General features: G+C 39.8%; 1 protein-coding gene across 1 annotated transcript in view; it reads left to right on the plus strand.

Moving 5' to 3' along the window:
• LOC139947079 (proto-oncogene tyrosine-protein kinase ROS-like) overlaps window positions 1-14,878 on the plus strand; it is a 67,383-nt gene that overhangs the window by 38,302 nt on the left and 14,203 nt on the right. Inside the window, exons 26-41 of the mRNA XM_071944916.1 lie at window positions 417-590; window positions 911-1,098; window positions 1,875-2,013; window positions 2,794-3,041; window positions 4,120-4,317; window positions 4,858-5,062; window positions 5,829-5,952; window positions 6,298-6,464; window positions 7,061-7,147; window positions 8,422-8,560; window positions 9,267-9,423; window positions 9,821-9,885; window positions 10,159-10,386; window positions 11,380-11,583; window positions 12,843-12,977; window positions 13,999-14,135. Of these exons, the coding sequence (XP_071801017.1) occupies window positions 417-590; window positions 911-1,098; window positions 1,875-2,013; window positions 2,794-3,041; window positions 4,120-4,317; window positions 4,858-5,062; window positions 5,829-5,952; window positions 6,298-6,464; window positions 7,061-7,147; window positions 8,422-8,560; window positions 9,267-9,423; window positions 9,821-9,885; window positions 10,159-10,386; window positions 11,380-11,583; window positions 12,843-12,977; window positions 13,999-14,135 (2,595 nt within the window). The remainder of the gene's footprint in view (window positions 1-416; window positions 591-910; window positions 1,099-1,874; window positions 2,014-2,793; window positions 3,042-4,119; window positions 4,318-4,857; window positions 5,063-5,828; window positions 5,953-6,297; window positions 6,465-7,060; window positions 7,148-8,421; window positions 8,561-9,266; window positions 9,424-9,820; window positions 9,886-10,158; window positions 10,387-11,379; window positions 11,584-12,842; window positions 12,978-13,998; window positions 14,136-14,878) is intronic.

Here is a 14,878-nt window from a genome sequence, read left to right on the forward strand (position 1 = left end):
AGCTGATTTTGCCCAGTGTAAATAACGTAGAAACAAATAGGTAAATAATTTGTTCAAATTGTTGATAGCTGAGTCATCAGGGTGTGGGTTCAAATCCTGGTCATGACACTCATGTCCTTTAGCAAGACACTAAACTAAAATTGTTTCTCATCCTATTTCTTAAAAAAAAAAATTCTGAATGAGTATGTTGTCGATAGAGATTGTTGATTTGAATGATTAGCTGATTTGGTTGCCGGTGCTGCATACTCCTAAGGTGTTGAGATGTCTGGAACTGTTTATGTCTGGCGAACAAGGATAGTAATATTATGTCACTTCCATGCTTGGTTGAAAAGCAGCAGGAATAAAAACTCACTTTAACTAGATGAAAATAATTCCTCCTAAAGCATTACAATTCAATTTTCATTCCCTTCTTCCAGATCTACCTCCAGACTCTCTAACTGTAGACCAGACTAGGGTCTACTGGACAAACAACCAAGGCATTGTAGTTAGTGCTGATAAGGTCACAGGTCAAGATTTCAGGTCAGAGGTTGTACCTACTGCTGAAGTACCAGTTCTGGCTGCATTTGGGAATAATCTACAGCCTTATCCTGGTAAATGAATTTGAAATATTTCTTTCTTGAAGCCTCAATTGCTCTTAATGAATGATCTCTAAAGGGTATTTGGATATTTTTTATGGCTGAATCAACTTTTTATTATCATTAAAGAGATAGAGGGTGGTGACATTGAAGAAGAAACAATGTTAGACTGGTATTATCCTTTGATGAAGACAAAAGACATTTTTCGTTGGTGTTTTGCAGGACCATTACAACTCACAAGAGAGTATGTTGTCAAGTTGTTTTACCAGTAAGCAACTTTTCTAATTCTTTTTGTGTGCTACAAATGATATCATTTCTTTGACTTTTTTTAAAAGATCCAGCATGTTTAGCTCCGCAAAGCTACGACCAACAAGCCCAGTTAGTATCCAGCACAACCAGCACTTTGAACCTTACCATACTCCCAATTGTAGTAATACCACAATGCATTGGGATTAGTATGGCAACTGTTGTGTACACACTGAATTATGGGAAGATGCAGCCAAGCATGTTGCCAGTGACTAAGGTAAGTTGTTAGATTTATTTCTCAGATGTTTTCATAACCTTAAGTGATTTTGAAGCGAATAGTTTTGATTGAATCATCAATTCATGTATTAATTTCTCTAGTATCAATGAATACTTGAAAGATAATACATAGATAACACAAGACATGTCAAACTTTGATTGCAGATAGTATTAAACAATGCAGTAAGAGTTTTGGGTCATACTAGAAAGTATGAAAGCATCATTTCAACTCTCATGTTCCTCCACTGATTTCCACGATAAAGATTGATTTAAGATCTGGACGTCGGGATATAAATCAGATCTTGCACTGTGGAGGACGGAAAGTGGTTGTCTGCTTTTCTGCTTTCAAAATAGCAGAAAATCAGATTTACAACTTTGTGCTCAATTTTTTATTTTTTTATGTATTTTTTTATGCAAGTCGCCAGACACACAAGGCCTGAAGGCCACTTCAAGGTGTGGGCTACAATTATTTTTTTCCAAAGGCCGTTGCCACCTACTCCTAGGGCTGATACAGGGTTACCCTTTTTACAGTCCATACGGATGCTAGGCTTGGGTATCATCAGTCCGAAGCCTGGCCGGTAGAGCAGAAAGTACTACCTCCCCAATTTTATGTAGCATGTGACACGACCGGGATCCGAACCCACACCCTGCCGATCAAACACCAGAGCTTGAATCCGGTGGTCTTAACCGCTCGGCCATGACACACCTGCTGATAATGTTTGTCTGGTACTTAAAATGTAACAATGACACCTGTATAAACATTCTTTTTCTATACAGACAACTTCAGAGTCATCAGTTCTTTTGGACAACTTGGACGCTTTTACAGAGTACAGTATCAATGTATCAGCTCATAATTACTACACTGTTAGTGATCCAACACCAGGACCTGAAGCTATCTACATGACTGGCATTGGAGGTAAAATATCAACAAACTTGGTAGTGTTCGACTTTGTTAGTTTGGTTAATTTGGGGGTGTTAATGCTGAGCGGTCAAGCACATCAGATTCAAGCTCTGGTGTTTCTGAACAGCAGAGTGTGGGTTCGAGTTCTGGTCGAGGCACTTGTGTCCTTAAGCTAGATACATAATTGTTTCGTCCTTCGGAGGGATGCAAGCCATGCGTGTGTTAATGTGTTTGCTGCGGTATTTCTGGCAATGACAACCAAGTTGGCTGCAGCACCTCGTGAACCCTTAAAGGTGCTTTGTACTGTCTCATTAAATTAAAACATTTATAAAACATTTGTGTTTTTGTTCAGGCACCTTGAGTACTTTATAGATACTTGCACTATATAAGACAGTATGTTATTAACATTAAACCTGATGTGTTGATAGGGTTTGAACCCTTCACCATGGCCATTCTTGAGCAGATGAGTGAATCATTAAAACCACCAAGAATGACCAGTTATAAATGCCACTTTAAAGCCTACCTCTTGGATAAAGAATGTCATTCTGATAATTATGTAAAGATTGGTAGAGCTGATAAAGAAGTCACAAACAGTGTCCATGTTTTATAGATCAACCAAAATAACAAACCTGTGAACATTTTGGTTCAATCCGTTGTGCGAGTCGGGAAGAAACCATGCACAAATATTATTATGTAAACAAATTGTCCTTACTTTTGGTTGTAAATACCATAATCAGCTTTTGCATGTTAAAGGTTTTCAGATACAGTATTTTTCTTGGTTATTTTTCTCTGCAGTACCCAGCGAAGCTCGTGATGTCACTGTCATTGTTCTGGATCCAAACAATGTGAAAGTTCAATGGCTCCGTCCATCCCAACCCAATGGACCAATCAAAACACTAACTTACAAAATAAGTTTCACTTACATGACCAATGGAACTGAATTTACTGGAGTAAGAGACAACTCAGCCGTCAGGAATATTTCAGATGATGGATTTGAGGCTAATATTAGGGATTTAATTGGGGCCCAGGAATACCATTTCCAGGTAGGTTTGAAAACATGTTTTAAAATATTTAATATGCAGAGCTGCCAAATCTCCCTGCTTAAATAAACCAATCTTTCCATGTTGTAAAGAACCAGTTTGGAAATCTTCCTAGTTATGGGAACTCTTCTCTATGAATGTATCTCTGATCATCTCCCTGATTCTACAAAAAGTTCCCTAAAAATAAACCAATAATTCCATGTTGTAAAGAACCAGTTTGGAAATCTTCTTAGTTAATATGGAAACTCTTCTGTATGAATGTATCTCTGATTATCTCCCTGATTCTACAAAAAGTTCCCTAAAAATAAACCAATAGTTCCATGTTGTAAAGAACCAGTTTGGAAATCTTTCTAGTTATGGAAACTCTTCTCTATGAATGTATCTCTGATTATCTCCTTGATTGTAACATGTTGCTCTGATGTATGTTCCACCAAGATAATGGACGCAATAAACTGATGTTGATGCCTTTTATTAAGATACCGATGCGACTAGCATGCACGGCTCAGTCTGCATTTTATCAAATTGAACCCAAACAATTATAAACAAATTATTGATACAAAGCAAATACAATAACTGATGAATTCAAATTTCATTGACGCATGCGATAATATATTTAACATTTTACTCACCAAACGTGTGTCCAAATTGTGTATGATAACCTTTATAACTGAGTTTGAAACCTATCCTCGTTGTTCCACACAAATAGGACTCCTATAAAACATTTTGGAGCAAGCGGCAAAAATGAAAAATGAAGGATGATACATTATCTGTTTACCACCAATCGATTGACAAAGTTTTGTATGTGCAGTATAAAAAAACAAATGATGCATTTTCCGGTTCTCAAAACTCTGCTCACTTCAATTTTTGAATTGACATAAAAACTGCTGCTTTATATTTGTCCGTATTTATAACAATAAATATGCTAAGTGACAGCAGACTTACCAGGTAAACTTTCATTGTTTAAGTCGTTCTGAGCATGCTCACATTTCCAAGAACAATAGATTGACCTGGTGAGTCTGCTGCCAACTAGAAACGCATTTGTCTTGTACCCAACCTCCTTTACCCTTTATATATTTTATAGATTGAAACATTTCCTGAGATTGGAGAAGGATCCAGTCTAAGTGAAGTCATAACATCAACAACCTTCCAGCCTCCACAGTCCGTTCAGCTTGTGTCTAGTTCCTCTGATGAGTTAGTTATCTCATGGATGTCACCTAGTGATGATAGTGTGATGCAACACACCTTGGAGTATCTCTATGCTGGATACGTAGGCTTAGAGGTCAGCCATCTTTCAATCTCGACCTTGTTCTCCTCACACCATTCTATTTTAGAATATATTGCTCATAAACCCCTGGAAGTGTGACTTTGAATCTTGTGATGAAGTATATAATGGTGTCGGGTGTAAAAGCAATATTCATTTGAAGTGGATTGCATCAAAATACGCATTTTTGAATCTCACATGCTAAACACTCAAACATTTTAAGAAAGCGTGCGCGCAGAGAGCAGACTATTTTGGGTAGCCAGTCAGTATTTTTGTTTCAGTACTTTCCTTCCAGGGGTAAGTGACGAGAGGTATCCATATATGGCTCTCTGCCAATGGTAGCGAGGCTATACGTGCGAACAGCAACTTATAGTATGCTGAAGGGTTAATTCAAAACAATCGTCTCTGCCCTCCTATTTATACACCTAGGTGAAGAGAAGTAATTATGGTTAATTGCCTTACTCAAGGAAATAAGTGTCATGACCCACATAATTTAGATCAAGTGTAAATCAAACCTGAAATCTGGCGCTAATTTTAAATTTCCGTTGTTGTTTTCAGCCGCAGCCCAGTAACAATAAAGATTCAAAATCATGGACCAGTATCAACTCTACTAACACAACAGGAAACATGATGTACAGCCAAGTTTTACCTGGGCTTTTGCCGTACTCTCACTATCATGTACGAGCCAATGTTATCTACATCACTGGGCGGTTGTATGACTACTCCAATGATCTGATTAGAATCACAAGCTATGAAACTGCAGGTTTGTAGAGTTACTTCTAAATAGTGTTACTCCCAAATCTCATCATTCAAAGCAAATTTGTCCATAGAATGGTGTGATCCATTGCTATAAGGGCTTTAACAGGTTGAATGGTTTCTGAATCGCACACCCCAATTAAGATATTGACTAAAAGGAAGATCACCAGATAGGGCTGGATAGCTCAGTTGATAGAGCCCGGCAAGTTAAACTGGAGGTTTGTAGAGTTCTAAATAGTGTTACTCCCAAATCTCATCATTCAAAGCAAATTTGTCCATAGAATGGTGTGATTCATTGCTATAAGGGCATTCCCAGGTTGAATGGTTTCTGAATCGCACACCCCAATTAAGATATTGACTAAAAGGAAGATCACCAGATAGGGCTGGATAGCTCAGTTGATAGAGCCCGGCACGTTAAACTGGAGGTTTGTAGAGTTACTTCTAAATAGTGTTACTCCCAAATCTCATCATTCAAAGCAAATTTGTCCACAGAATGGTGTGATCCATTGTTATTAGGGCATTAACAGGTTGAATGGTTTCTGAATGGCACACCCCAATAAAGATATTGACTAAAAGGAAGATCACCAGATAGGGCTGGATAGTTCAGTTGGTAGAGCCCCGGCACGTTAAACTGCAGGTTGTTGGTTCAAATCCCCTCTAGTCACTTTTTTTTCTATCTCAAACTACCAATATGCTTGATTGTTAATTATTTTTGTTCCCTGGTCTATATACCTTCACTTGATTGAAGTGTTGTTTATTATTTGTATTTCTAGCTGGACTACCATCAGCCATACCACCACCAGAGATTGACGAGTCTTCTAAAACATTATTTGATGTGATTTGGGATGCCCCACTTGCTAATGGTCCAGGAGATTTGACGTACATACTCCAAGCAAAGTGGGTACATGTACAGTAGCAAATTCACACCATAATTGTCACCTTTATACTGAAGACAGACTGAGCATACAGATCAAAACATTGGGTTTTGACATCACTTATTCTACTCAAACCTACAGAACACAACATTATAACATGTGTAACTGCAGATGTTGGTGTATGCTTATCACATTCAATTACTTTTTTTTTAGTTGAGATTAAAAATTGACCCTATTTTTTGCCTCATGAGTGCAGTGTGCTTCAAACAGTAAATTTCCTTGCATGCAATTTAAATTTGGTCTTATTATGACGCCTGTATCTTGTATCATTGACCAAATAAATATAAATCATGTTTTTCCTGTGTAGACCAGATCAAGGCATATGGAAGACAGTGTACAATGGCCCAACTCGTCTTTGGAGAGCTGTTAATCTAACTAGTCAAGAGGCGTATGTTTTCCGTGTTGCTGCAGAATCATCTGAGGGTATTGGTCCATACAGTGCAACAAGTCAATCTCAAGTGTTTATTATACCAGGTCAGTAATAATAATAATAATACAAGGTATTTATAAAGCGCTCTAACTAACGGGAAAGTACCACAGCGCTGTACACACAAAATAACAAAAAGCAAAGAATAAACAAAAGGCAAACAAATCAGTTGAACGAGTGGGTTTTGAGAGATTTCTTGAAGACTGCTAGTGAGCTGGAGTGGCGGATGCTGTAAGGTAAATTATTCCAGAGTTTGGGGGCAGCAGCGTGGAAGCTTTTTTCCCCAGTAGTGGTGCGTGTTCTTACTCTAATCACTTGAAGAACAATACCAATGCAGCTTGGTTTGGTGTTCTGTGCTCTTGGACCATTACTGATCCATACAGTGCAACAAGTCAATCTCAAGTGTTTATTATACCAGGTCAGTACTCACTCTTCTCACTTACAGAACAGCCTGTCAAAAAACATTACAAGGCAGGATAAAAAGATATGAGCAGAAATAGCAATTAGGTTTACAAAATACACAACATTTAAAGAAGGAGCAAAAATATAGTAAAACATCTTGAATGGTCGGTGTGTTCCGGTTTGATGTTTTATTGTGTGCAATTAAATTGTTACTGAGCATAGTTACTTGTTGTTATTGCAGAGGAATCTACAGATCCAATGGTGTTCATTATAGTAGGTGCCGTGGTGGTCCTCTTAGTTCTACTTGCTATCATTATCGTCACAGTCGGTAAGTACAACATCTCTATTTATGTAGGATTTGAAACTTTGCATGGTGGAAATATGATATACAAAGGTTTGCGGTAACACCATGTAATAACTTTCTCTAATGAGATCCAGGCATGGCTCCCAAGGCGCATCAGAGAGGCCATCGAGATTCATAAACATGACACCGTACCCCAAGACATCGGCTTCCACATCAGTGACATCTGGCTCCCCCTCCTCCTGACCAATGGATCTTCTATATCCACGGTCACTCCCTAGGCCCAAACCCCTCAACTTAGTATTAGCCCCCCCCCCCCCCACTACTTAGGCTGCTTTGGGTCATCTATACCCTTAGTCACCTAGGCCCCACACCCTCACTATCCTACTGACACAGTTCAGTGAGCACACATCCCCCACACACCACTCAAGGCTCCAGAGTAGGATCCAGTTTCAACACGCATCACCGAGCTCCATTTCCCGCCTCTATTTCCCGCCTTCGTGCATCACCAAGCTAATCAGCTTCCACAGTTCTTAGCAGCATGCAGCATCAGAGTCCAGCTTTCTCCAGAAGACGATCAGAGCATACTGATCGAACTGCGAGTCAAAACCAACGGTTCTTTTCAGAACCACCCCAACTCAATACAGATAGTCATTACATGGTGTTACCGCAAACCTTTCTATATCTCTATTTATGTCATGTTCCATACATCTAGTAGTTATAGTACATGCTGATTCTGATTATACCAAAAAGGTACCAGATTGTTAACACTTTGAACCTCGGTTAACTGATATGATTGCAAACATGATTATTTTAAAAATATAATACCTTGCTATTTATTTCTGAAAGAGTTGCCGATTAAACTTAAGGGGAAAAAGGGAAAATGGAGGGAACCAAAAAGGGTCGCACAATGCTCTATGGTTTCATGAACAGGAATATTTCTCTGGAGGATTGGTACTGGTATGAACTTTAGAATCAGTGAGCTTTCAGATGTAAACTTAGCTCTGGAGGATTGGTCCTGGTATGAACTTTAGAATCAGTGAGCTTTCAGAGGGGAATATTTCTCTGGAGGATTGGTACTGGTATGAACTTTAGAATCAGTGAGCTTTCAGATGTAAACTTAGCTCTGGAGGATTGGTCCTGGTATGAACTTTAGAATCAGTGAGCTTTCAGAGGGGAATATTTCTCTGGAGGATTGGTACTGGTATGAACTTCAGAATCAGTGAGCTTTCAGAGGGGAATATTTCTCTGGTGGATAGGTACTTATATGAACTTTATCTTGATTGTAATTTGTTTTGCAGTTATTCGTCGTAAGATGAAGAAGAATGCAAAGTGGAAACATGGAGTGTCTGTTTCATATAGAACTGATACTGAGCTGGCAACATTACGTCAATACCCAATGACCATTGTACAGAAAGACAACTCACTCTATGCTGTAACGTGAGTCAACATTCTAATAATTTTGTTCCAGTTGGGTTTATTCCTTTCAGAGAGCAAAATATAGAATGGCAAACTGGTGTTATTTTCCTTCTTAGACAACAAAATCATACTTTATCGGAAACTGTGTATCATACTTGAATTAGGCTCTGGACCCTTGGCCCAAAGCAAGAAATTTTTAGCACCAGCCAGTTAGCTGAGGACTTAACAACTCTGACTGTCTTGTGCTGTTGATATGAAGAATAACCGGCCTACCTCACTCAAAAGTTGTCTTTGAATAGAAGTTAGTTTTATGTCTTGTAAAACCCTCCAATTAAAACAAAATACTTACCCATAAGAAATAAGAAAAATCTTCTCTGAGCGTGTGTTCAAATGAAACCAGTTTATATTTTAGTCTATCTAGAAAGTTCTTTCTCATTTATATTCTGGTCCCATATAAAACCCAAATCGATTCTTTCCAATTTTGTTAAGTTTTGAACTACATGTACAAGACCAAACTGCCTAAGTGATAACCATCCATGCCATCATCACATAGTGGAGTTTAAATGATGTGGGTTTGAACAATGAAAAATTGACTTGAGCCGGCTTCAGAGTAGCTAAAGGTGGATAGCTCAGTTTGTATAGCGCTGGTACGTTAATCTCAAGCTCATTAATTTGTCAAACCTTATATTAAATGAATTTAGAAGTCTTCAATTGATTTCTATTTCAGAACAACTAATGGAGCTGAGGTTGAGTTGCCGATCTTTCCTCGCGAGAGGTTGAAATTAATAACATTTCTTGGTAGCGGGGCCTTTGGTGAGGTGTTTGAGGGACTTGCTGTTGATATACTTGGGACTGACTCAGGCGAGACTAGGGTAGCAGTCAAGGTAATTTAGAAAATAAGTCAAGTATTCTACCTTTTTTAATCTAACTTCTAATTGTGTTTCCCTTGGGAAAACCTGGGAAGATGTGATTCAATGGCCTAAAATGTCTATAAAAGCCTATGCTATGTGTACATTTATACGCCAGTACTCAACAAAATATTCCTAATTTTTTCCAAGGTCTAAATATGTCAGTTTTTCTTCAGCTTGCTGATGATGTAAAGTCTATTTGAGCCATTGCTCATGAGTAAATGGATTTGTTGGTCCGATTTGAGGTTGTTTTCAATTGTCACTCTTCCAAGTAAAACAACCTCAAGTTCAGCATCATGATTTGGAGAAACAGCGGAGGGTGCTGATTATGATGAAGTGTTTTATGAGTTGAATGTTTGTGGTTTACTTACAGACTTTAAGACAAGGAGCCACTGACCAGGAAAAAGAAGAGTTCTTAAAAGAGGCTTCATTGATGGGGTATGTTAGATTCCCTTAACATTTCCTTAATACTAATATTCCTAATGTATACAGATACCATTTCCAATTATTATCAGGGGCCAGTTTCATGGTTCTACTTACTGTCAGCAAAAAATAAGTTTTAATGGAAACAGGGAATTCTATGCTTACTTCAAGCGCATTTCACTGGTCACTAGACATTTTGCACTCATAATTCAAAGTCTTAGATAAAGCATTGTAAGAAAACTATTAAGTATGGAATTAATTGATGACATATTTATGATTTCATTGCAGGAATTTTAATGACAAGCACATCCTTGGTTTACTCGGTGTATGTCTTCACAACGATCCTCAGTTTATTATTCTAGAGTTAATGGAAGGAGGTGATCTTTTGTCTTATCTCCGTGGAGCTAGAGGAACCTCTATCACTCCTTGTCATCTAAGCCCTTTAGATCTCATTGATATCGTCATGGATGTAGCAAAGGGATGTCGCTATCTGGAAAGCCTTAAATTCGTTCACAGGTAAATAATCTTCTCATCAGGTTTTATCTTATAAGTACACCATTTAAGTTTGCAGAAGCTACGATCCCGGCCAAAATATTTGGCCAATGTGAAACTGAACATACCCTGCCCTGCTTCCCCAGTGTCTACTAATAATGAATAACAACTTAACATTATTTATTTTACTAATTTTCTTCTTACCCAGGTAATATTTACACTCGGCTGATACATGTATACAATCTATTGACCCCACTCACCTGCCATCAATAGCCAATAGCCAGGTGTGGTCTTTAGTGGAAGAAGGCAATATCCAGATCTTCTATAACTCATAAGAGAAATAGCTTTCACATCTACCATTGGCAACTGTTTGTGTTAGGCCTGGGCGAATAACTTGAATATCTGGTTAATGGCGAATAGGTTTTCCTATCCGTAACAGTGAATGCCTTTTTTTTTCTTAACCGGATATCCACAAGGGGCGCGAATACCTATTTATAAACTGGATAGTCGTGTAATTACATCCAAGTAACCGGATAATCCTTTTATCCCCGATCGTCTGGGCGACAACTGATAGGAACGTTTTGTCTGAATCCTTATGAAACTTCTATTAAGACAGCATACTCAGCATAAATTAAGTATTTAACTATGCTCACCTCCGTGAAGAGTTCAAACAATGGCATTTCTGACATAGTTTGTTCAAAGATTAAGAAAGTTTTCCTTCACGAAGAGTCAATCACGATCAAAAGAAAAAGCAAATCGCCATCTTTAAATTAGATCCGGTTATTTTTATGAATAAACCGAGTGACAATGTCTAAAACTAATCATACGCCCATAAGATCCCATTCACAAACGAACAGTGCCCTCTTGCGGCTATAAAAAATACTTAAATATCCGGTTAATTTTGGATAGTTGGCCAGCGGTTAACCAAATACCAAAATTCACTATTCACCCATCACTAGTTTGTGTATTTTTGTATATAAAGAATGCTTCTTAAGAGTGATCATTTTTATAAAACAGGGATTTAGCTGCTAGAAATTGCCTGGTATCCGTCAAAGATTACCTCAGCCCTGATCGAGTGGTCAAGATTGGTGACTTTGGTCTAGCTCGAGATATTTATAAGAGCGACTATTACCGCAAAGAAGGAGAGGGATTGTTACCAGTGAGATGGATGTGCCCTGAGGCATTGATGGATGGAGTCTTCACTGTGCAGTCTGATGTGTGGTATGTACATGTTTTATTTCCTACCCCCAGCCCTGTCCATAGCCCTGCCCTAGCCCTGCTCTCTGCCCTTCCTCCTGTCCTACCCCCTAGCCCTACCCCTTCTCCAACCCTGCTCTATGCCCTACCCTCTAGGCCAAGCCCATACCTTACTCCTTTTCCTAGCCCTACCCCATACCTCACCTCCTACCCCCTAGCTCCTCCCCTGCCTTAGCCCTACCCCCTAGCTCTACACATGCCTTACCCCTACCCCCTACCCCTACCCCCTAACCCTACCCATACCTTACCTCCTACCCCCTAACCCTACCCATACCTTACCTCCTACCCCCTAACCCTACCCATACCTTACCTCCTACCCCCTAGCCCTACCCATGCCTTACCCCTACCCCCTACCCCTACCCCCTACCCCCTAACCCTACCCATACCTTACCTCCTACCCCCTAGCCCTACCCATACTTTACCCCTACCCCCTGGCCTACCCCCTAACCCCACCAATACCTTACCTCCTACCCCCTAGCCCTACCCATGCCTTACCCCTACCCCCTAGCCCTACCCCCTAACCCTACCCATACCTTACCTCCTACCCCCTAGCTCTTCCCCTGCCTAACCCCTACCCCCTAGCCCTACCCCCTAACCCTACCAATACCTTACCTCCTACCCCTAGCCCTACCCATGCCTTACCCCTACCCCCTAGCCCTACCCCCTAACCCTACCCATACCTTACCTCCTACCCCCTAGCCCTACCCATACCTTACCCCTACCCCCTGGCCTTTCCCCTAACCCCACCAATACCTTACCTCCTACCCCCTAGCTCTACCCATGCCTTACCCCTACCCCCTACCCCTACCCCCTAACCCCACCAATACCTTACCTCCTACCCCCTAGCCCTACCCATGCCTTACCCCTACCCCCTAGCCCTACCCCCTAACCCTACCCATACCTTACCTCCTACCCCCTAGCTCTTCCCCTGCCTAACCCACATGCACTAATACCTCCACTCATCCTCCCTTACTAAAACAACATCATTACTTTTCCACTCCCGCCACTAATGGTGTCGTCACTTTTCCGCCTGATGTTTGGTGTGTAGCTTTATATAGATATCTCCCCTCCATTAACTCCCCAACCCTAACCCTTCCCCACCCTCTTATCTCTTACACCCACCCCTCCCTCCACTTACCAAAACAACATTACCACTTCTGTGCCCCAGCCATTGATGAATGGTGTGTTCACTGTCTGATATTATTGAATGTTGTGCTTGTTAGGTCATTTGGCGTTCTGGTCTGGGAGGTAATGACGTTGGGTCAGCAACCGTATCCAGCTAGAACTAATGTAGAAGTCCTTCATTATGTGACTTCTGGTGGACGATTGGATAGACCAGACAACTGTCCTGATGACATGTGAGTTCAATCTTAAATACTTCTTGAAAATCTCTACTCTTTAAAGCCATTGGACCCTTTTGGTTCAGAAAAAAAAAAAAAAGTTCACAGATTTACAAATAACTTACAGGGTTTACAGAAGGCAATGGTGAAAGACTTCTCTTGAAATATTATTCCATGAAATGCTTTACTTTTTGAGAAAACAGCAAAACAATATAAATTCTCGTTAACGAGAATTACGGATTTATTTTAAACACATGTCATGACACGGCGAAACGCGCGGAAACAAGGGTGGGGTTTTCCGTTGTTTTCTCCCGACTCCGATGACCGATTGAGCCTAAAATTTCACAGGTTTGTTATTTGATATAGAAGTTGTGGTACACAAAGTGTGGGCCTTGGACAACACTGTTTACCGAAAGGGTCCAATGGCTTTAAGTTTTCTACTTGACCCTAACCCATGCCATGTAAGGAGGTTCCCACTACACCAGCTCTGTATGTGTGGTAATGTAGACGGTCTTTAGAAATGTAACACCCTGGAGGTTGAGGGGACTTCATCCTCTAGACCAAGGGGATACCCATACCCACTACCCTAGTTTTTTATTGTTTGTTACTACAAAACCCTTTGATTTGCATACTCAGGATATTAGTTTTGTCTTACTTGTGCACCCTGAGTGTTAAAGAGGATTCATTATTAGACAAAACTAGTTTTATTTAAAGGGGTGTTTGCCTTCTAACATGTACTCCTTACAGCTATGTTTTACAGACTAGGCCCTAATAGAATGGTGCTAGTTATCAGTGAATTCTGTGTTGCAAGCCCATATCATAACATGCCTTATGGGTATTTTTAAGTGCAGAATGTTTTTATAAGTTGGGCCAAATGTCTGACCCATGACCCACTTCAATAAAACTGTTAGACAGAAATACTGCTTAGCAAGTTTATTTGCTTACAGTTTCCAAGCTTTATGAAATTGGGCCTTGGTTTTACAGCCAATTTCATAGTGTTACATTATTCACTTCTTGTATTACTGAACTTTAACCTCAGACATCACCTGATGCTGAAGTGTTGGGAGAAGCAACCTGAAGGGCGGCCATCTTTCCACTCTACTCTAGAGAAGTTAGACAGCTACAGACGCAAGTCTGCATCCATGTCCAGTGGAGTAGATAACCCAGGATTTGAAGGTTAGTGCCCTTTAATCCCATATTTGTGGTATCAAACACATTGATTGCAAAGTGCCTTGTATTAGCCACTTCACGTCTGCCAACCTGCAATATTATTTGTGGACCATTTTGAAGCTTATTGAGTAATCGTTTCAGCCTGTCCATTCTTGCATGCCACACAACGACAAAAGCAGAATAAAGGTCTCAAATCAAGGGTTACATATATTACCCCAGACAAGGGATTTGACACAACACCTGGTAAATTATTGGTTGTTAATAGACGTCTTCATTCCAGTTGTCTTAAAGCAGTACAGTAGACTATCACAATGTACAGGTCATTGAAGTCTATTGTGATGCTTTTGTGTGTAGAAGCAATGAGTGGTTCACATAATTGTAAAAGAGTTTTGTGCCCTGTCATATTTTGCTTGTGTTTAAATTTCAGCTTCAAAACTTAAAGGCAGTGGACACTATTGGTAATTACTCAAAAATAATTATCAGCACAAAACCTTACTTGGTAATGAGTAATGGGGAGCTGTTGATAGTACAAAACATTGTGAAACAGCTCCCTCTGAAGTGATGTAGTTTTTGAGAAAGAAGTAATTTTCCTCGAATTTGATTTCGAGACCTCAGAATTAGATTTTGAGGTCTTGAAATCAAGCATCTGAAAGCACATAACTTTGTGTGACAAGGGTGTTTTTTTCTTTCTTTATCATCTCGCCACTTTGACAACCAATTGAGCCCAAATTTTCACAGGTTTGTTATTT

The sequence above is a fragment of the Asterias amurensis genome, chromosome 14 (genome assembly GCF_032118995.1).
Source record: "Asterias amurensis chromosome 14, ASM3211899v1".
NCBI lineage: Eukaryota > Metazoa > Echinodermata > Asteroidea > Forcipulatida > Asteriidae > Asterias > Asterias amurensis.